Source organism: Sycon ciliatum, chromosome 1, assembly GCF_964019385.1.
Source record: "Sycon ciliatum chromosome 1, ocSycCili1.1, whole genome shotgun sequence".
Taxonomy (NCBI): Eukaryota; Metazoa; Porifera; class Calcarea; order Leucosolenida; family Sycettidae; genus Sycon; species Sycon ciliatum.
The window spans coordinates 86,292,011-86,315,295 of record NC_088643.1 but is presented as its reverse complement, the minus strand read 5'-3'; the positions used below and the strand labels follow the sequence as shown (position 1 = coordinate 86,315,295).

At 45.5% G+C, this 23,285-nt stretch overlaps 3 protein-coding genes and 1 long non-coding RNA gene across 4 annotated transcripts; 3 read left to right on the top strand and 1 right to left on the bottom strand.

Annotated features, from left to right (window-relative positions):
- Positions 1–572: 572 nt before the first annotated feature.
- LOC135806089 (uncharacterized) lies at positions 573–9,075 on the top strand. Its single transcript, XM_065320234.1, has 2 exons — positions 573–740; positions 4,864–9,075. Exon 2 carries the CDS (start codon positions 6,743–6,745, stop codon positions 8,690–8,692), a length of 1,950 nt encoding a protein of 649 aa, XP_065176306.1. The 5' UTR covers positions 573–740; positions 4,864–6,742; the 3' UTR covers positions 8,693–9,075.
- LOC135806088 (uncharacterized) lies at positions 734–3,512 on the top strand. Its single transcript, XM_065320233.1, has one exon. It carries the CDS (start codon positions 1,118–1,120, stop codon positions 3,083–3,085), a length of 1,968 nt encoding a protein of 655 aa, XP_065176305.1. The 5' UTR covers positions 734–1,117; the 3' UTR covers positions 3,086–3,512.
- A 3,038-nt stretch (positions 9,076–12,113) lies between the features above and the next one.
- Positions 12,114–16,903, bottom strand: LOC135806087 (deoxyguanosine kinase-like). Its single transcript, XM_065320232.1, has 8 exons — positions 16,289–16,903; positions 15,726–15,812; positions 14,863–14,984; positions 14,569–14,645; positions 14,228–14,285; positions 13,907–13,974; positions 13,044–13,134; positions 12,114–12,513 (listed from the first exon to the last, which is right to left on the bottom strand). The coding sequence occupies exons 1-8, from the start codon at positions 16,611–16,613 to the stop codon at positions 12,382–12,384; spliced, it is 960 nt and encodes a 319-aa protein (XP_065176304.1). The 5' UTR covers positions 16,614–16,903; the 3' UTR covers positions 12,114–12,381.
- A 209-nt stretch (positions 16,904–17,112) lies between these two features.
- On the top strand, positions 17,113–21,787 carry LOC135806086 (uncharacterized). Its single transcript, XR_010551202.1, has 2 exons — positions 17,113–17,527; positions 20,968–21,787. It is a non-coding gene; the product is annotated as an uncharacterized LOC135806086 (long non-coding RNA).
- Positions 21,788–23,285: the final 1,498 nt, after the last annotated feature.

Genomic DNA, 23,285 nt, shown 5'->3' with positions numbered 1-23,285 from the left:
TGTGATCTCGGTAGTGCCCTGTTTGAGCTCAATGTACGCAGCTCGTGGAGAGCTTTCCAGAATGCCCAAGATTGTGAAAATTGGTTGATTAGAACCGAAGATATTCTCAGAATAAGGTGAGAATTATTGCATTTGGGAATGCTGGGGAAATTTGGTCGGATGGTAAAGGGTTAAACAACGAAAAAAGAAAGGGTGGCCTTATGGTTGTAGTCAGGAGCACTATGCCGCAGTATGCGTCCTCTACTCGCCTTGTAAACATGCTGTCAAAATCGAAAAACATGTATCTACTACTCTGCTACTAGTACTACTACTAGATCTTCGAAATGACTCATCAAGCTGCATCATTCAACGGCCTTATGAAGTTATGTCGACATGATGACCAAGACTCACGCAAGAGTCCATTTGGACTCTTGTTATGACCATAATCGTATGAATCATGATGACATTGCATAATACACAGATAGCCCTGGTAGACTGTACAGCTGACGGGTTACGTCCGATCCGTCCGATCCGATCCGTGTGCGTCTAGTCTACGATCGATTTCTTTTCTCATTCTGAATTAATTATTTGACTTCAGTGTTCGAAGAGAGTGCATATTTATTTATGTCTTGGAATTATCCTACAAAGTATTTTCAGTTGTAGGCAGTTTGACGAAACTTGATAAATACCATAATCACTGGGTAGCTGTTACATGTACCAGAGTTTCCGTTGAAGTGACGAGTCAGTCAGCGTGGAGGGAAGTAAGTAATTACACGGGATAGTTCCATTCCTAGACGTAATTAGTTGTGACAATTATGCAAGATCTATTCTCATGAGAATGTTTTAGAAGTCCCAGTTTATTGTCAGAACATCGAGCCGATCTGCTGCAGTTATTGCTCCAGTCTGGAGAGGAAGTGATGGAGAACGAGTCGTCCTCAGCAAGAAGTAGTATATCCAGCAGTGCACCTGGTTTGATGCCATTTGCACCGATTTTCCGGTGTACGGCACCTGAAAACATACATCTCACTTCTGGACTTCTGGAGTTGACAATATACAGACAGTGACTAGTAGCAGTAGTAGCAGTAGCCTTTTGAACGATCAAGTAACACGTTAGTTGAGGTATTTCTAGCTTTGCAGCATGGCTGGTAGCAAAGACAAGGTCGATTATGGACAAATAGGCCCTATCCTGCTTGCCATGTTCTCCCACTTTTTCGGAGGTATGATCATCTTCCCGTTTGTGCCATTTATGGTGACGGATTTCCTGGATCTGCCGAGGAACAAGGTCGGATTCTACTCTGGCTTTCTGGTGAGCGCTTACCACGTCGGTGTGCTTCTCGGCAGCATGATGTGGGGCAGTGTGTCTGATCGCTGGGGCCGGCGTCCAGCTGTTCTCACAAGCATGGTTTTGATGATGGTGTTCAATTTATTTTTTGGATTCAGCAGGTCATTTACATGGGCGGTGTTGGCACGCTTCTTGTTGGGTTTAGGATCAGCTGTCATCTCAGTAGGCAAGACGATCTTGTCGGAGAGTTCTAACAACGCAACAACGGCACGGGTATTTTCATTCATGGGTGTGGTGTCTGGTCTTGGTCGACTATTCGGACCAGCAGTCGGCGGACTGCTATCACAACCAGCTCAGAAGTTTGCAGCAATGGACACGCCATTCTTCCGCGAGTTCCCATATGTTCTACCAATTTTTGTGTCGTCTTCTTGGACATTGATTTCGTTTGTGTGGGCGGTGTTCAAGTTGAAAGAGACACTGCACCGTCCCCCATCTGCTGTGAAACTGTCAGAGAACGAAGGAGAAGAAGATGGTGAAAGTGAGGACATTGAACTCCTTAGACAAGGTGTTGATGAAGAGATGGGTGACTCCGACAAGCCAGAGGAACAATGTCAATCAACGCGACTGTTTCCATGTTGCGGGTCCATATCGTTTTCAAGTTGCCGAAATCCAGGAAGTGGATTTAAAAGGATGCCAGACAATGAGGTAGAGTCAGCCAACAAGCTAGTATTGCTTTGCAGATTTGCCTGCAGCGGCATTCGCAGCTACATTGGTGCATTTGCGCTGCTGCGCCACAAAACTATCCGTCACGCCTGCACCTTGTATGGGATGTTAGCATTTGTTGGTATCATGCACAACGAGGTGGTCCCACTTCTACTAGTTGTCAGCTTTGCACACGGTGGCCTGTGCTTTAACACGGCGGAAATTGGCATTCTGACTGTGGGCTTCGGGGTATTCCATTTAATCATGCAGCTTGTCTTTTATCCACGTCTGGCCAAGCGCTTTGGCTATCGTCGAGTGTTCCGAGGTGGCCTCAGCGTGTTCTTTTGCGCCATTTTGTTAATGCCCTGGCTGACCAAGTTTACCGGTAACCAGGACCCAGCAATCATATTCGATAATAGTACAGACACTGCACTGCTGTATCGTAACCATACCCTGCCGCCGTCTGGACCATACTACTACAATGAGAGCAGCAGTTTGAGCAACAACAGTGTTGTGGACGATGTGTGTGTACGGCATGTGCCATGGACACCTAACACCACTGTTTCGGCCTGTGGTACGACAGAGTCAAGCAACACGACCAGTGTTAGGTCTTTCCAGTTTTCCGTCATCCCATGCTTGCCAGTGTCGGTCTGGATGATTTCCTTGTTCGTGATTGTTGGTGGATATCTATCCCGCACAGTGTCCTTCACCAGCGTCAATGTCATCATTAATAACTCGTGTGAAAGAGAGGTGCGTGGGCGTGTTAACGCTATTGGTATGGTTCTTTCGTCCTTAGGTCGGGTCACTGGGCCTCTGGTCATATCTGTTCTGTTTGCCTGGAGTGTATCTGATGATCATGAATACCCATACCCACTCAACCATCACTTGACGTTCCTGGTGATGGCCATTCTGGCTCTCTTTGTGATGTTGTGGAGCTGGGGTCTACCTCCTTCTGTGGAGATACGAGCAAACAGTGATGCAAAGCAGACGAACGGTTCGCCCTCTTCCGCCGCGAGCAACAACGTTGTGGTTTGCGCAAATGGTTCGCAGATACAGAACACCCTTTTACTAAACAACTTGAAGAATGGTGATGAGCAGGAAGAGAAAGACACTGCTGTGTAGGCGTCACGTTCTCTGCAACTGTGGGTACATTGGAGTCCTTTGCAGGCTTTGTTGCAATGCACACATAAAAGCATGCCTACACATTTTGAGGGTATGCTAGAAACTTGATGCAAAGCTGACTTGAAACAGTCGTTTGCGCGCAATAGAATTTTTTTTAAATCTTTTTCTTGTAGGTCAAACTAGTCTTTTATAGGTTTGAAGGCAGTGAACGCTGGGTCCTATACACACACTCGTTTTGCTACCGCTCTATTTATTTATTATTTTCTACGTTTTCTCCAAATGTGTGCAACGCGTACATCTGTGTAGGTGCACTTCACATCAGGTCGTGTTAAAAGAATCAGAAGAAAGGCATGATTGTTGGCTACTCATACAATTTATATGTATGTTCCAGGACAGCCGGAAGCAATATCTGTCCGGTCATACCATACTCCATAGTCTTTCATTATTTTGTGCATGATATGGTGGGTGAGCGCGACCTCCTCAGCATTAAACACACGGCGGTGGCCGAAAAGTTGGTTCGGCGATAGTCTGACCAACCGGACCGGTTCCGGCATGCCGGTGTTCGCCCATCTGACGACGCTCTCCGCTCTAACATCTCCATATTTCGTCCTCACCCAAATGACCACCACCTTCATGACCACTGGGTTATAGCAATTTTCTGTGCTGAATCAATACCACCCTGCCATCACCAAGAATTGAAGATGTTGTGTATACAGGCTAGGGCCCACTGAACATGCCACGAGTCATCCAACAGAAATAATAATTAAGAGAAAGGACCAATAAGTTTAAGACAGTCCACTAAGGTACAGTTTCTGCTCCAGAGCCGGGTCAGCAACCCAGTTGGTGGGTACTTGGACCCGTTTGAAAAAAGAACACCGGGCCACTTGTGACCCATTTGGGCGGATACGTGATAGCAAGAGTAGATAAACAAGAGTGTGCAACTCCCGGATCCGCGCGGATGGGTTGGCCCACGGCGGAATTTTTTGTTGACGTAATCTTTTCGACGACCCACGCGCTGCTAGTCTTTTGGAAAGTTTTGCCTCGTGCACTTGGCCGGGCTTTACATTACAAGGTCGGTGCCCAGCACGTGCTCTCACACTGCTCTGCGGCAAGAAGCGCGTTTTTCTGAAGAAGAAAAAAGGTGACGTATCTGGACATTGTGCAGGAGAGATCCGGAGTTGCACACTCTTGTTTATCTACTCTTGATGATAGTCATGTCGAGTACATTTTTCTGTTCTTCAAGGCAGTATAGACTGATCTGTCAGTGACAGGCTGAAGGGTACTAGTCACAGTACTTGAAGCAAGTAATTTTGCAAGGCCGGTTGGTACATATTGCACAATATCAGGCGGTGAGACTAGGGGTGTCATCGATTGACGAATCTGGATTGAGTGCGAGCAGGCGGTGTGGTCCGAGCAACGCTGGCCCAATCGAACAAAACAAGGCTGTAGTACGCAAAATGTACGCATATCGTACAAAAGATTCTGTGAAAGCTGTCCAAAAACGGCAAAGTCCATTTCCACTCCAGCCACTCCCGGTGTGGGGGCCGGAGTGGTTGGATTCCACTCCAAGTACACCTACTCCGGATTCTACCAAACGATCACGCTCACTCGGAGCACACTTGCTCGGTATTCGCCCAATCGATCATGCCCTAGGAGAAAGAATGAGCTTTGTTCGAATAGGAATTTAAATCATGTCCGGTTTGCCTGTACTTGGTGTCCTCTTTCTTGTGCACTGTCGGTGCGCCTGTGCCACACATGTCTGGATGTATCATGGCCAGCCAACTCTCAAGGATCCACGGCTGGAGGAAAATCAAGGTTGCCTACTCCCCTCCTGCAGGACTCTTTCATTTATTCGTATTTGTGGGACTTCTGTTCTAGCAACACTGCTTTCTCTCTAGACTCACTGTTTCTCTCTAGACTCACTGTTTCTCTAGACTCACTGTTTCTCGACATCCTTTGTGCCAACCAGGCCTATGGAGTTCATCATGATAGACGGCCATTGGATTTATCAGTACTAGTAGCTTACACGTTTCTTGCTTGTCTGATTGATTGTAGATTGGCTGTAATACCAGTACAGTTATGTATATGTATGAGCTCCTTGTACAGACTTACTACCAATTGACTGACGTGTAGCGGATGTAGATCTACTATGATGGCCGCATGGACTACAGCCTGCAGAGAGCATTACTTATACTTATGCGGTATAAAGTCGTACGCGACTGGACAGGAGATGCTACTGTTGCAACAATAATTCAGTCACTGAGTCAGCGCTTACCCCTTGTGTGTGAAAAAAGCCTCTGGGCAATCACAGAACATGATTATCATTGGCCTGGAACAACAACTATTCAAGTTCATAACACGAAAAAGCAAAACAAAAATATTTTGTAGTGCTTACCCAATTACATAGGTACTACCCTCCACATACATGTAGGTAGTTGTGATGATAGTCATAGCCACGCTAGTACTAGTACTACTAGTAGTGGAGTGCTGGCCCAGCGACTCAATCAGCATTGTACAGCTACAGACTGTCGCTCCTGCTGCTTGAGTGTCGGCATAAGTACAAGTGCGCTGAGCGTACTTCGTCACCATCATCACAAAAGCTTCTGATCCCTCTGCGTCAGCAAACCACAAAGACGTCGGAAAACATTTTTTAGAAGCGGAACACTTGACTCGGGAGACGAACATCGTGGCAACATCGAACGGACAGAATATGCCACGATCAGCTTTGATGATCCTTTCTGCTTACAGTTTTACAGTACTACCGCTTCTCGAGGTCCTCATGTTGCCACATCAAGGCAGTGCCCTACATTCTAGCGCCACCGTCAAAGCGCGAGGCAAAGAAAACTGCTCGGATTAACTTACACTAGTGACAATAGGGTTGGTTAGTGCTCCACACGTCCCATCATGCTTCCACTAGTCTTGAAGATCTCCTACTTAGTAGGTCTCAGCGGACTTCTGGCTTCACTACTCGGATAGTGCTGGAGGATAGTGAACCCTCGATGAGCACAGCTTGCACTCTGCATGTCCAACCGAGAATGGCCGTCCGCAGGCATACATTTTGTAAGTCAGAAAGGGCCTCGAAATAACAGCAGGATGTGGTGATCAATTTCGACGGCCATCACGCGAGTAGGCGACCATGCGAACAAAACTTACTTGCAAAACTGTGCTAGTGTCAGCTACACGATGATCCACACAGTCACGGCTAGCAGCTGGAAGTCCCCTAGTAGTGGTAGTAGAAGGACGACTTAGCAGCTGTCGCTTGTCTCTAGTTCAACTTGATTCTTCCATCGAGTCGATTCACTGCAGTTATCGCTAGACGGGCTGGAGAGAAAGAGTAGGTGAACAAGCCAGTCTCGGCAAGAAGCAGTAGATTCAGCAATGCAATTTTACCTATTTTCCGGTATCCAACACCTACTCTCACTTCTATAATTGTTACGTAGAGAGTAGTACTAGTAGTCGTAGCCCGGCTTGCAGAAGCCTTGTCAAGGAGTCTTTCATCACTATAGACTTCCAGTTTCCAGTCTCAGTTTCTTCCGCAGTGTTGCCATTTCCACCTGTCTCAGGCTCTGGATCTCTTCAGAAACTTTCAGTAAGTTTACCGGTCTCGTCCAGTTCCATTCTTATAATTATTGTAGCTAGTGCAGAGTGACGGTTGGAATGCCTGGCAGCAAGGGAGAGATAGTGTATAGCCAGATTGGCCCTATTCTGCTGGCCATGGGGTTAGACGCTCTGGGCGTAAACGTCACATTCACCATGATACCGTTCATGGTGAAGGATTTCCTTGATGCACCCGGGAACGAGGTAGCATTCTACTCTGGAGTTGTGGTGAGCGCTTACCACGTCGGTGTGCTCCTCGGCAGCATGATGTGGGGCAGTGTGTCTGATCGCTGGGGTCGCCGTCCAGCCATTCTCACCAGCATGGCTTTGGTGATGGTGTTCAATACGTTATTCGGACTGAGCCAATCCTTGCTGTGGGCAGTGCTGACACGCTTCTTGTTGGGTTGCGGATCAGCCGTCACCTCTGTAGGCAAGACAATTCTGTCCGAGAGCTCCAGCGATGCAACAATGGCACGAGTATTTTCCCTCGTTGGTGTGGGGCTTAGTGTTGGTGGACTACTCGGACCAGCAGTCGGTGGACTGTTGTCACAGCCAGCACAGAAGTTTGCAGCAATGGACACGCCATTCTTCCGCCAGTTCCCATATGCTCTACCAGTATTCATATCGACTTCCTGGACAATGGTTTTGCTTACATGGGCAATGTTTAAGTTGAAAGAAACACTGCCCCGTTCCCAATCTAGTATGAAATTGGCGGATCAAGAAGGAGAGCAAGATTGTGCTGAAAGTGAGGACATCCAACTCCTTAGAAGAGGTACTGATGAAGAGATGGATGACTTTGATGAGCCAGAGGCAGAGGAACGATGTCGCTCAACACCACTGCTTCCATGTTACAAGTCCCGGTCATTTTCAAGGTGCAAGCTATTATTACTTTGCCGGTATGCTGGCCGGGGCATCCAGAGCTATTTTAGTGCATTTGCTCTTATGCGGAACAAAACCATCCGTCACGCTTGCACCTTGTATGGCATGTTGTCATTTGTTGGCATAATGCAAAATGTCTTAGTGCCCCTTCTGCTAGTCAACAGCTTTGCACATGGTGGCTTGTGCTTAAACACAGCGGAAATTGGAATTCTGATTGTCGGTTGCGGGTCACTCAATTTAATCATTCAGCTTGTCTTTTATCCACGTCTGGCTAAGCGATTTGGCTATCGTCGAGTGTTCCGAGGTGGCCTTATTGCGTTCTTTTGCGCCACTTTGTTGATGCCCTGGCTGACCAAGTTTACTGGTAACCAAGACCCATCGTTCATATTGGATATTGCAATGGATGATAGACTTTATAGTACAGACACTGCACTGCTGTATCGTAACCATACCCTGCCGTCTGGACCATACTACTACAATGAGAGCAGCAGTTTGAGCAACACCAGTGTTGTGGACGATGTGTGTGTAAGACATGCGTCATGGACACCTAACACCACTGTTGCGGCCTGCGGTACGACAGAGTCAAGCAACACGACCAGTGTTAGGTCTTTCCAGTTTTCCGTCATCCCTTGCTTGCCAGTGTCGGTCTGGATGATAACCTTAGCTGTGATTGTTGGCGGGTATCCCTCACAAACATTGTCCCTCTCCAGTGTCAATGTCATCATTAATAACTCGTGTGAAAGAGAGGTGCGCGGACGTGTGAACGCTATTGGTATGGGTCTTTCATCCTTAGGTCGGGTCACTGGGCCTCTGGTCATATCTGCTCTGTTTGCTTGGAGTGTATCTGATGATCATGACCACCCATACCCACTCAACCATCACTTGGCTTTCCTGATGATGGCCATTTTGGCTCTCTTTGTCGTTTTATGGAGCTGGGGTCTGCCTCAGTCGGTGGAGGAACAAATGAACAGGGTTACGTCACAGATAAACGGTTCATTCTCTCCCGCCGCGAGCAACAGTATTGCGGTTTGTTTAAATGGTTCGCAGATACAGAACACCCTTTTAGTCAGCAATTTCAAGAATGGTGATGAGCAGGAAGAGAATATATTATTTAAGAGCACTGCTGTGTAGGCTTCACATACTCTGACAATGTGGGCACATTGGTAAAATGCATACTTTTAAATGGTTACCCATTTTGAGAGTATATTAGCAACTTGATGCAAAGCTGACTTTAACATTAATTTTTTAACATCATATTCGTCTTTCCCTCGAACCAATGAATATCATATTCTATTCTTTCATTTTTAAGATTCATGACCCTTCTCTTGTAGGTTCTTGTAGGTTTTTTTTAATCCTTTTTTTCTTCTTTTTGATATCTGAATACCGAACCATGTACACTGTCTGTAGCCTCCATTCTAGTCTACTTATCATGTTACATGTATGCTTGAAGTACCCTGAATTAGGTGCTGTGACTGTACATGAGTTCATGCTCAAAGAATCAAGCGAAAGGCAGGCAGGACTACTGTCAGATCCTGAAAAAATGTTTTTAAAAGTACTCTTGATAACTTGATTGTCCATTGCCATTCCAGTGTCATCCGGCATTTTGACAACAACAAAACATTCTATTTACGCCAGCAACACACACAACCTGAGCAGCGAAAGTTTTTAAAAAAAAAGACAAAACTCGGAAATCAACAGCTGGTGGTAGCGGCCCAGGGAAACACAAATTTCTAACTCCCAAACTTAGAAAACCTGTTTTAGACAGCACTTTTGGCTAGAAACTTACTTGGCAGCGTTTACTACACATCTCCTGGCTTGCCGTAAGGCTGCTAATAGTGAGAATGAGATGAAGGGTGGTAAGCAACCACGGCTAACTAAAAACTGCATTTAAAAATGAGAGGGAAAAGAGAGAAGAGGAAGAAGAGAAGGAGAGGTGACAAGAGTAGGGGGCGTTCGTTTTCGATCAACAGGTTTGGGTAGAAACTACTTTTTTCGTAGAGGTTCTCGTTTTTTCTACAAGTACTCAAAAGGGTAGATTCTACTTTCCTTTACCGGCTCTACCAGAAAAAAGCAGGTGGAAGCCGGTAGAAGTATTAGTTGGTAGAGGTACGGGATTTCCAGCAAGATCAAGGAGTTGTACACAACTCCATACAGAAGAGAAACATTTCATTATCGTGAAAAACTACTGAATCTGGTAGAACAGCGTCTACGTCTACCTCTATAGGTAGAGTGACTCTACTCTACTCTACCAGGTAGCTAAAACGAACGCAGCTTAAGTGATTTACTTGTGGAGAGAATCGCAAGTTTGAATTCCTTCATACTGGTGCATGTCTTTAAAAGACCTGAGGGCTGAGGGCTGGGTGGACCATAGGGAGTATGCAGTGAACAAAGGGGATTTCAAGTACAGAGAGGAATTAACACGAGGCAATGCCATAGCATTGCGGGTGGATCTAGTGGGATCAAACCAGTTATACGAAGCAAGGGGCATACTAAAAGTCCGAGGCTACAAGTTTTCAGCACGTTTAAAAAATTTCAGCCTTCAACAAAACACACTTCAGCCAATTTCAGCCTGTACTGTTGCTGCCGGTATACACTATCATACTGAAGCGTGCGAACCAAAATTTCGGCCGCAACAAATTGTACATCATTCTTATCACTCACACGGGGACTAACACTAAGAAACTGAAGGGATATTACATTTCCCTTCTGAACACATAACTCAGGGGATTGAACTCACGAATGTACAATGCCTCAAAAGAAGCCAAGTACAACTTGGATCTACCACCAACCAGAACAGAAAATACATCATCACTTTACGACTCACGACAATTACGCGACACAAACTTTCTATTACATGTATAATCAGCAGAATGTGAGAATAACAATGGTCCAAGAACTCAAACCATTCAAATGTAAATAAGGACTATTTTCATGATTATGACAGGGATTACACCTTTCAGCCAATGCAGAAGTGTCGGATACTAGGGAGTTACTGCTGCCCAGCCCCCAGGCTACATTGGGCTGAAAAGGGCATCCGCCTGCGGGGATAGGATGCTTGGGTGCCCCTGAAGCATGTGACAACTTACAGTAGGCAAAATGAAGTCTTGCACCACAGGTGCCTCATTAGTAATTACCGCGGAATAGATCAGAATTCATTTCCGCGACCAGACTGGCTAGGGTCTGCCGGAATATAGAACATTCTCTGCCACTCATCCCGGAGGTGGAGAAAACCAGGGGTGTAAATGAACCTCGGTCGACTGAAGTCACACGCTCTCCATACTGTCTTTTCTTCATTCTTTCATGGGTCTGAAGCTGACTGACAACTTCTTGGCGCGACAGCAGGAGTGCCTTTGGGTGAGTTACCACAACCTGACAAATGATGCTTAATAGCTGACCGACATTTCGTCAAACTTCCAGCCTTTCTTGTCACCTCCGATATTGTTGCTGATGAATCATCCTGCTCACTCCGATTACGGGTCTCTCGTCCAGTAGCCGATATTTCCGTTGTTATGTGTGGTGGTTTCCTGGGTGGTCTCCCTTGTTTCCTCACGCCCACTTTCGTCATCACCTCCAGTACCGAGGCTTGGTCGTCCCTTCCCGTACGCGTCCTCGTTTGACTGCGAGTGACCCTACCATTTTGTGCCACAGTCGATGTTATCTTCGGTGCCATCTTGAGAGACCTGTGTAAAAGCGTCTATGAGCACCATAGAGCATGAGTCATGGAGCTGCAGATCGGCCATAGGTTTGTAGAAGCTGTTCAATTTACAAGTGCAATGATGGCAAAGTTTTACTCCGAACATTCAAATGGGATGACGCCGCTATAAAAATGATGGCGACGGCTTGCCCTAGAAGTGGCTATGTAAGCACATAATATGCCACTATAAATGCAGGATATCAGCAAGTTGATTGCACATTCGACTCTATGCAGCACCCTTGAACCCACAGAGAAGAGCCTGGCCACAAAGAACGCTGCTCCTAACGCTCATGGTCTGTCACCGAGGGAAATCGTGGAAGAAAAGCTGAACATTCACTGCACAGTTTGCGGGCACTTCCGTGGCAAAATAGCAGGGAATTTGCGGCAGTGTTTGGTAAATTTGCAAGTGGAATGGCCAATTTACTAGTTTGCCTGCCAGAAAACTACATATTTTTCATCAAGAAGAGTGTGTGCCATGTGTAAACTGTATGCTAGGGAGCGCCCTACACATACAGTAGAGTCGCGCGCTGAAGAACGTCCAGCCTGAAATGTTTAGGAGTTATTAAAGAGTACATCGAAGCAATGTCAATTATTTTGACAATTAATGAAACAAGAACGAGAACTAAATGTCAAATGGAATGTATGCTTTCATGAGCAATGGTTGTCGTTTCTGGAACAAAACATCCATACTGTAGCAAGTTCTTCAGAAGAGGATGATACACGATTAAATGCTATTGGTAGCATGCACGTAATAACCTAAATAGAAAGAGAGAGGGGCAGCAATGAACAAGACACTGCTAGCCGCAAGGCAGCGATGTGGTAGCTACACTGTATGATATGCCCCAGGGTAAATTGGAAAGACAAGAACTTTAAATTGACTGATATTGCTAGTGGCAGTGACCTGGGGAAAGACAAATTCCTAAAGCTATAAACCTAGATAACACGTCGTAGACGGGACATCGACTGGAATGTTTGTATTGTAAACATGGAAATGACTGTCCGGTATATTGAAACTCGAAATCCTATTTATCGAAATGAATTAGCTGTTCTAATGATGGCCTAGAAGTAGAAGAGCTCTCCTGTCAGGAAAACAGATGAAACGAACGGGAATACGCAAACAGCGAAACTAGGCACTGGCTACAAGCGACCCGATGCGTCGTGTTGGCCTGCTGGCAGCAACTTTATTGGAGTCTCCGAGGACACGGATGCTGGCACGTTCCTTCTGGTGACTCTCTTCTTCTGTCTCCTGGAGCTTGTCCTGCGAGCGAAAAAGGAAGCCACCACAGAAAAGCTGATGATGTAAAAAGGTCGATGCACCGGAAAAAGCTCAGGAAAAATATTGTGGAGATGATCTGATGCTACACATACCTGCTGGGAAGTTGCATGGCTTTTTACAACAAGCATCATGGATGCGTCGAAACCCCAAGCAGAAGATGAAATGAGAGATCTCTGAAGATTGCCCAATTGATATGCTGGTGTCTCCTTTCTCACACGCCGAAGGCCTGAAACAAGTTCTACTCAAACAGCCCTGACTAGTAAAGTGCAGGAAGTAATTTTTCTGCTGTCAGCAAGAATCATGCTGCATACTGTAGTCGGCTACGGGTGGTATATGTACAACAAAATTCATGCTATCCAGAGTATTTTGGAGTCTGGATAGTACCTGCATGTCAAGAGAAATTCTTGGTTTTCTGCAAAACTACACCAATGGTGAAAGGAGTCAGTGGCCATGCTTGTGAGGACAGAGAGTTACAATTTTCCTTGGGGACAGGCTGCAATGAGTGGACTTACTGCTGCTAGTGGTGTATTTTCCTTCTCATCCTCATCCTTGAGATGGTCTGGGAGTGCGATACATTTGTTGACAGAGCTAGAACTGTTAACACTGTAGAGACAAGCATAGGTGTACAATATCTAATTATCTACATGAATAGTGCAAACAGGTTGATACTATAGCGCAACTTGTAGTTCCTTGGTCCTTTTTCTTTTCTATAAGGTTGATATATCACCGCATTTCTTGAAATAAGCACTGGCCCGAGGGGCTTAACTTTTAGATAGCTTTTTCGGAGACTAAATGCAATCAGACTGAAAAACAAAACTACCTTTTCTGCCTGCATCCATTTGATGAGACGGCGATGAAAGTACCTGAGGAAATATTCGGAAATGTTGCTCGTGAAGAGCCTGAAGTTCTGCTCTCCAGACTATTCTAGATGTGGGGGTTGTTACAGACAGATGCCTCAAATATTCAGCTCCATAAGAACCCCACAAAAACTTCAGTGCCGGGAGACACCCATTTCTCCAGTTTGCCATGTCGGGTGTCACTATAACGAGTAGGTAGGTACCAGAACTGGTTTTCAAGTTCTGATTGATGGATAACGTAAAGTGCACGAACGTGGTCGACATATTGACCATCAGGCCAATGATACGAGCGTGTCGAATAGGTCAGCTGGAGCGGGAAATTACAATTCCCTCTCGATTACAGGGTGGTGCTAATTTCTGGGAATGCGGTATTCCCTGTTCCTGGCCGACTACCCTATGCTACAGTTGGTACTGGACGAGTTAACTTGAACATCTAGGCTGGATAGCAGAATGAAACAAACCAACCAGCAACATCCACAAGCCATCACGAGAATAAAGATTTGAAGCATCATACTCACAAGGCGAGGAGTTCTGACAGATTCGACGAGGACCAGTGTGGTAGCATTTCCTGGACCTTGGACACAATCTAACCCGCAAAAAGCAAAGAAGGGTGGAAACGAGCTAACTCAAGGCTTTAGTGGATTAACTTTACTGTGTATGTACAGGCACAATAATAACGCAATATTGCGCAATACTGTACACTACTCAGCTGTCCCTGCCATATAGCTATTCCGCGCAGCGTGATCATTCTGAGAAAGAGAGAGAATTAAAAAGGCAAGATGAAGCAAAAAACAATGTTACCCTGCACTCTAGGGCCCCTGTAATTGCGAACAACTCACCGGAGAGAGTGCACCGAAGCGCTCCCAGTCACACGTGAGCACCTCGGTACCTTGTTTCCTGAACATGAACAGGCAGCGGGAAATTAGATAAACAAGATACACCTGATACAAGATACATCTGATACAAGATACACCTGATACAAGATACATCTGTCCACAAAAGTTATAGACACCATTGAAGGAGAAAGCAATGCATAGAAAGAACATCTTTCATGTGTTAGACTGGGAAATGAAAACAAGAAGCACATTCTGCATTCAAACTTCTAAGTAATAAATTGGCTGACAATCCCGGTCCCAGAGCGTTACAAATAAAGGCAGGCACACCGAGGGTATCTACTTACTGTATTCTGGTGAGGAATGACTGATAAGCACAGTGAAGGCTTGATAGATAAGCAACAGGAATGCCCGTCTCACACTCCTGTAGAGATTGCAAAACGTACACAGGCAGCATTGTGAACAGATTGATCTAGTTGACTGAACACATGCGCACCAGCCACAGAACAAGAAGAAAACAAGCCAGCCAAAGAGTTGACACATTGGTTCCAGCTCCACCGGCAGAGGCAAACACCAACATCCTGCCAATAACGTTTGCTTCGCCCATTTCAACAGATATCTTAAGAGGAATTGTGTCTTACCCGCCCTCGTTGAAGAATGCGATTGCGGCAAGTTTGCGGACTGGCGTCCAAGAACAGTACCAAGTCAGGAGAGGGCACTCGGCTCAAGCACAGCTTGCGCAGCTGGTTATAGAACTGGTAGCCTGAGCACAGCCAACAGAACCCAGCAACACAATGTACATATTCACCTCTACCCTTTGTGCTGTGCAATACAGAGGCATAGGCCGGCAGGGTCCATTGAAAGTGGTTCCCGGCTATCTGGATTATAACAGTTACATGCCAGGTTTCAGCTTAGTGCCTTGTTCCCGGGCATGCCATTAACCAGCCGTAACCAGCTACGCCCCTGCAACAGGAATTGAGTGGGGCAGCACATTGGCTATGTGATATGCAGCACGCTGTAGCTAACCACGTGCCCACGGCTGTGGCAAGTGAAATAGCATTACCGTCCACTGACTTGAGCTAGCACCACACTGCCCAAGTCCCGGTCACCTGCCAGGACCATGACACATATTCAGGAACGGCACGGGATTTATAAGTAGAATGGCCGCTGGCAAGAGTACATAAACCTCAGGGTGTGAACCTGCCTGTACAACTTCCATCCAATGCTGCAACGGCAGAGCTCCACATCACGTTATATGGTTCAATAGTTTATGCTGGCAAACAGTGCAAAGTCACACCACAGAGTTGTGCCCAAAGTAGTACTGCAGTACATGTACAACCCTGTAGCTATCATGCGTAGGATGACGGGTTCGTCACGTGATGTGAAGTGCTGTCGTCGCCGACCTCATACTTATAGCTGGAGATGCACGTTCTTGGGGGTTAGGTGCTCTTGCCGCTAGTCACACCAGTTTCACCTGTAATGCTTCCAGCAAACTGGAAATTACCTTCATCGGATATGTTCCCATCTTCAAATCCAACATCCGCAAAAACACAGTCGCTGAACACTGACCGATCCAGAAGAACGCCTTGCCCTAGACATATAACACAGAAGTGCCAGAAAATACCATAGCCTTCCAGGTTAGCAATGTCTAGAGTGTTATAATGAATGTACAGTCGAAGGATTTATTGCCATTACATACTAGTATAAAAACGAGGCGTTCACCGGAAACTGTCCAAGTAATTAGTTATGGACAGTGTTCAGTCCCAGACCACCCGGATAAGGAAGGCATGTATATAGTGAAGCTACAGCTAACCTATGCATATTACAGCGACTGCACGGTCGTGAATCAAGGTGTCTGGGGGGGGGGGGGGGGGGGGGGGGGAGGGGGGGCATTATAAATATTCATGATAGGCCCTCTTCGGGGAAATAATTCTGTATCCGCCGCTGTTTGTACGTACTTGTAGGCCAGTGCTAAGACTAAAAGTCCATATTCCAGTGTTTAATATGGACTTGCTACAGTACATCGTACATACTGATCGAAGTTATTTCTGGTGACAAAATACGTACCTTTGAGCAGCACGTGTTTCACTGCCGCTACGTAGATCAAGAAACGCTGGCGGAAAATCCACAACTGTAGTTTCAAAGCGTATTTCTTCGGATCAGCGTAGAATTTAGCGAGGTAAGGGTTTTTAGACGTGGGTTCTAGGAACACTCGAAACCCGAGTTCATCTGCCAAGTCACGTATCAGTGTAGTCTTACCAGCTCCGATATTGCCTTCTACAAGAACGATTGGGGCACATTGAGGATGCCTTTCAGGACTAGAACACGACGAGGAGGCTGTTGAGCAAGAAGGGCTGATCCTCCCAGATACGGAGCACGAGGCTTTCAACATGTTTCGTGAATTAGCAAATCACAATTCTCAAATGACGCAGAGAAATCTGGGAGAACTATCGATATTTCGACGCACATGTAATTGATCAACACTACAGAGCTAACAAGAAGAACACGCAGACTTCAAGTTCAAGTCTCTCTTTACAGCTCTGATGCGCACAGCTAGCCACAAGATGAACAAGTCGGTGTAGTCTGTAGAGCCTACAGTACTAGTGGTAGCCTAGGCTATAGAGGACTCGTGTTGACTGTTGATATAGTTGAAGCAAACAAATCTACAATCATGATGTGGGCGTCGAATTGGAGATTTTCAAAGCTCTGCTTGCACTTGCAGCTTGGCCTTGGATGATTTCGGACTTCCCGCGGAAAACCTCCAATCACAGGGTGTCGCGCGACGCCATTGAGGCCGAGGCCGCGAGGCGCCCGCCTTTCATTTATTTTACTTTATTTTTTACTAACGTGACATTTCACGCGTAGATATGTTGTGCGCGTTCTGTCGATTTGGAAAATCGATCGATTTTCTTGCGCGATCTGTCGATCGACAGATCGCGCAAGGATCGATCGATCGGAAAGCGGTGGCGAAACCATTCAAAACAAATCGATCGATTTGGAGCAGCTCCGAAACGTCGTACAGTGTATGTTTAGGACTTTGGTGAACAGCTTTTCAAATGAAAGAAACCAGTTACGGTACCTTGTCTCAAGTTTTCTGAGTGCAATCTTCTTGCCCAAATAATTCAAAAATCAGTTCCTTCCGAAAATTCCATCGTGCTGGACCTCGAAGCTGAACGTCATAAGCAAATAGTCAAGCCGTGTGTCGTCTGGATATGCAGTTGTTTGTCATAGCCAACATTCTTCTGGTCCGTTCGTCCTGCCATTTTCCTGACGATCGCAATGAATACGAGCAGCTCTCATGCTCAGGTTAGTGTTTATTGATCTGTCTCTGCACCCACTGCAAGGTATAATTTTTGTGATGCAGCCACTAGCCCATTGTGGAAGTAAGGGAATCACCCAGGTTCTTCGGATTCTCGTCCTGTCCGAAAAATCTCCACGTTTCAACTTCTCATCTTCCCCTCAGGCATGAGCTTGCATATTCATATTTTGTGTTTGCTTTGACAATGCATTTCATAGGTATCGTTCAGACTTTTAGGGCCCTGTAAAATTGGTGTTTTCCTTCCCGACAGTGATAATAATCGCAATCTATAAAATACATGCGCAGTCATTCTATAGTGTGATAAAACACAAGTGTAACTGTAAGAAAAGAGAAAGAGAGAGGGTGAATAAAACAAACATATGTGCAAAATACAGTTACGGTGCTAAGGAAAGAATGTGGATGCCGTGACATGTTCTTTCTGAATGCATCGGTCTGGCTTACGCTTGTGAATGTAAACAGCATCTATGACTTTTAACTGATTGAAATTCTTTGCAAAACAAACAATACTACAATTGTAAACCGAGAATCATTATACGCCAAACGACACGGGTCACTGAACAATAAATGCTTAAACCCTGCCGTGTTCTTCTTCTCATCGCCAACCTCCCCTTCATCTTCATCCTACAGCGTAAAATGAGTGAGGTGTGGTTTGAGATATGGTTGTTTTTTTAGTTGCCGTGAGAGGGAGAGACAGAGAGAGAGAGAGAGACAGAGAGAGAGAGAGACAAAGACAAAGACAGACGCACAGACAGAGAGAGAGAGGGAGGGAGAGAGGGAGGCTCTGTCGTTCTGGAGATGTGTTGGCGGTTTTCTCTTTCACCTCTCTTTTCTCTTTATAGTTTTTCACTAATTCGTCATTCAACCCAGAGCTGTGTTTGTTGGCTGGTCGACCACAGGATTTTGTGTGGGGTTGTTCTGGAGTGTCGGACTTTTGTTGTAGTGTGACTGTTACAGTCCTGAAACACATGCAGTAGACACACTACTATAAAATACACTAAAAATGTACAACATGCGCACATTTCCTGGATTGATCAGTGTGGATCGATGGCAATACAGTTGTAGTCTGTAAGCAAACAGCACCATTTTGACTAGGGTGAAATGGTTAGATAGGTTAACCGGTTATGTAACCGTTAAGAATACACGAACAGTTAACCATATTATGCATATGGGTTAATCGGTTATTTTCTTTCAATGTCCGCTGTACATAATATACGTGACAGCATGTGCGTACCCTGTCAGTACTGTGCACAATGGATGTACGGCGTGTATCTCCCTCATCTCTGGGGTTGCTCCCCATATTAGTGATGCTTGCGTATGCTCATGATGAGGTCTAGTTGATTAAATGACAAGGTGGTGGTGCAATCCGAAGCCCAATGGAGCATACAAAATATTAAAATATGTTGAACCTTTCGTTCAGAAAGTAGTGGACATTCACGCAACTGCATTGTAAATATAAAGGGGGTTTGTCAACTGGCAACCGCTCTATTTAGTTGTTATTCACTCTTTGTTGAACCTGCTCTGGAAAACTGAGCCATCCACTATACATATTGTAAACAGTTTCGTCTGAGACAAAAATGCGATAATACTCATAATACTCATAAAGTATACTTGTGAAGACAAAAACTTTCAAGACGTTTGTAATGAGCCTGAAATGTGTCCTTTTATGAGTATTATACATATTGTAGTGATTGTTTTGGCAGTGCGTGAGGTCATGGTACCATGGCTACATGGATGTACAGTCATGTACAGCAATGGTACATGAATACAGGCTACATGTACAGTTTATCTCTTATAGGTTGTAGCAAGAGTAGATAAACAAGAGTGTGCAACTCTGGATCTCTTCTGCACAATCTGCACATACCCCTGCCTGTGGCAGCATTTTTTGTAGACGTCACCTTTTTTCAGAAAACGCGCATTTTGACGCAGAACAGTGTGAGAGCACGTACTGGGCACCAACCTTGTAATGTAAAGCCCGGCCAAGTGCACGATGCAAACTTTCCAAAAGACCCGCAGCGCATGCGTCATAGAAAAGATTACGTCAACAAAAAATTCTGCCACGGGCCAACCCATCCCGGAGTTGCACACTCTTGTTTATCTACTCTTGGTTCTAGCCTATAACCTTTTGGTTAACCGCAGCCCTAACTTTGACATATATGGTTTATATTATGTGCCCAACTCGCTATAACATGGACCTCTCTAAAGCATAACACTTGCCGTACCCCAGAGAATATATAGTGAGGTCTCGCCTGTAAGATGAAGTGTGATACCTAGTTATTGCATACATGTACATGTAGGTGTGAACATCATTATAATTGAATTCACGAATCAATTTCATTTCTTTGAGCTGACTGCTTTAATGTCCTCCTCGAATCCCTTCGCACTTTTCCAGTTCATTTCAAATGAAGTTGCAGGAACTCAATGAATACCTTGGGCACCATCTAAGGCTGCGTATACACGACAACGCTGGGGGTGAAAGCGCAACTAAATCCTTTCGGATGCATGGTTCATTTACACGGTACGCGGAGCAAAACGTAATAGTTGTACACCAAAGCGGAAGAGAACCAAAACGCTGGCCAAGGTGGAAGAATTTGAAAACGGAAATGTTCTGCCGGATAAATTTGGGTGTGTAAACAGTCGAAACGGTCTGCTGGCCTCGTTTCCGTCACGTTTGTTCCGTTTTCGGCCGTTCACACGGATCCGACAATAAAACTTTTTTTTTTTACAATTTTCGTCATGTGACGAGTGCTGGTGTGTGGCCTGTTTTCGATTATTCCTTGAGTGTGATTGGTGCTTCCACGACAACACTCGGCACATGACGAACTTTTGCGGATCCTTTGCTCCCGTGTAGACGCGAGAAAACGATACAAACCGAGACCACCTCGGATCAGCTTTGATCGTGTAAACGCACGAAAATGAAAAAAGAAATGCGGGACTGAAAACGGAAAATGGCCGTGCGTTGTCGTGTAAACGCAGCCTCAGAAGACATTAGGCCCAGTTGGGAATGTTCCTGTAAAATAAGAACATTACACTGTAATAGGAAGTGCAGGTGCCTTGAATGTACAGTCCTGCTCAATGAAATCCAGTCGTGTCACTCAAGTTTGCGCCTTGCACCATTTCGCAGCCCAGTGTTCGCAGGTCTAGGGCTGCGCAACGCCCGGTACTTGAGTGACGCGACTTGATTTCAGGATTTCATTGGGCAGCACAGCACTGTACGAAGGCAATTCTCCCATACAAACAGCATGGTGCTGCTGACAAGATGAGATTCACTAAAGTGGACTTTCTTTAGAGGATGGCTCAGCTTTTGTATACTTCTGTAGCGTCGTTCCCATGCCATGAATTTAATGATGAAATTCGTTCGCGAAACCAAGAGGCTTACATCACCTTACTATTATTGTACCTTCACTTTCTTTTACCTTTTTTCATGCAGGATTCTGAAAGCTAGAGGAATCCCACTAGCCCCAAGCACTGAGCTCACGGCTTCCAGCCACGAATCAGGCATGGTGTATCACGACATCTATATGTTTTGCATCCATTTGATTACTAGTACCGTAAAGTACCGCCAGAGCCCCCCACTATCTCGTCCTTTCGTGGTCGTATTGTGTAGGTGGTCTCCCGTCTGTAGGTCATACGACACGAACTTCGTACACATATTGCACGTTGTGCAGACAATCCGTACCTTCGAGCAGACACGAGCTCCACACAAAAACCTTCCTCTGACGTTAGTACACCATACACACTTCGTTGCATTCTGCCGTACGATTTTCCTTTCCCTGGACCCTGGCTGTAAAATCAAGGTGCTCTGGCGGTACTTTACGGTATACCATTCACACATAACATGATCTCGCTGTGCCCATGGTGCACTGTAGACTCAACATCCCGCTTTAAAGTAAGCTTCACAATCACACGTTAATGCTCCTAACATGTTATCTCGCACTTGATGGCATTACTCTATTTCTGCCTTTAGTATTAGACTCTACACTATCGCTCATCGCGTATTTGACTCTACTCTTTTTCACTGCTATTATTATGCTACGTTGATGCTCAATGTTAATATTGTGTGAGTCAAGTGTGCGCCCTGTGCCAGTTGACAGCCCAGTGTTCACAGCTGCACAACGTTCCGCACGGCATTCACTCGCTTCATTGGACTTCATTGAGCACCACTGTAGTATTCTGTGTTGGTTGATCAGCCCTTCTAGTGACGACTCCTGTCTGTCACTCTGTCTTGAAAGGGACTTTTCGGCTTTGTACTGCATGACCATTGTGTGTGGACTCACGAGTTACTTGGAGTACAATTCACTATAAACTTCACTATAGTAAAGCCTGCCCTGACAAGACGCCCTTGGTGCAGCGGAAACTGTCCTGATGTGACAGGACCCCGCTTGATCCAGGAATGCACTTTCGATCCACAGCACTTTGGTGCATGAAATTTTGTCCGGTAAATACAGGATTCCGCTTGGTACAGGGTCCGGCAAACACAGGTTTTACTGCAATCCAATTTCCCAATGCATACGTTTCATTGCATATGCTTCAATTGTATTTTGTGTGTACTTTGGGGGGGGGGGGGGGGGCTGGGGAAGTCTACGTTTTGTGAAGCCGCTGCGACCGGCGACAATTATGTACATGACATTGAGGAGATTATTTGAAAAATAATCCCCGCGGCGCGGACATATCCTGTTAGGCCCGGCATATGCGGGCAGAAAAATTGGCAGAATTCAGTACTTTTTCTGGTAAGTTTCATGCATGTTTGGTATGTGGATAAAGAAATGGAGCAGAATTCGAGGAATTGCCCGCCATAAGGTTTGTATGGTTCTGCCAATTTCACAGCTTTTCGAGCAGAATCTCCCACCTTTTCGAGCATTATCCGCACACCCCTATATCCTGTTAAGACGACACTTTCGGGTGATCAGCATGAACCGATGTGAACGGAACACTGAACATGGATATTACCAAGAGGGGTTATGTACTCTTGATATTACGGTGAAGCCTAACAATTTGTGGCATTTAACATACAGAAAATGATGCTGATTTTCATACATGTATTATAACATTATGGGAATATCGCAGTGAATCTTCAAAGCACTAGGTGGTCTGCACTCTACAATGTGACCTGTGCGATTATATCGGTAAATAATGTCTGCCTGTTCCGAGCCACCAATCGCACCAAAGAACAAGGAGCAGCAAAATAGAAAACAGACTACATGTATGTCCAGTATTATACCCACATCATGGTAAATAGCCGTACCCGGAACATTGAGATAATTATAACGTTACCGTAAAAGCCCGTGTATAGGTCCCGGGTGTATATAATAGCAGGCTCGATTTCCTGGGCGTATGCAAGGGCACGTGCGTTATTTTGGAACCGGGTGTATACTTTAATAGAATTAAAATATTGAAACTCTTCTCTTACTCAATGGCTGGATCCATTTCATCTTGTAGCTAAGCATGCACATTATAATACATGCACAGTATCCCTACTTCAATGAACCAGAAACAGTGTTCTCGTTCGGAAGAGCGATCCTATAAACCACATCCATCCATCAACATAACAGTAAGTACAGTCACCTTCGCTAATAACGACTGCGGATATAACGACAATTCGCGAATAACGACAGAATTTCCATGCCCAGAGCAAAGTCCCATCCCAGTGTAATACATATAATGAGACTTCGGGTATAACGACACTTCACGAATAAGGACACCTTTTTGATGCCCTGCCGAGTGTCGTTATAAGCGAAGTTGACTGTA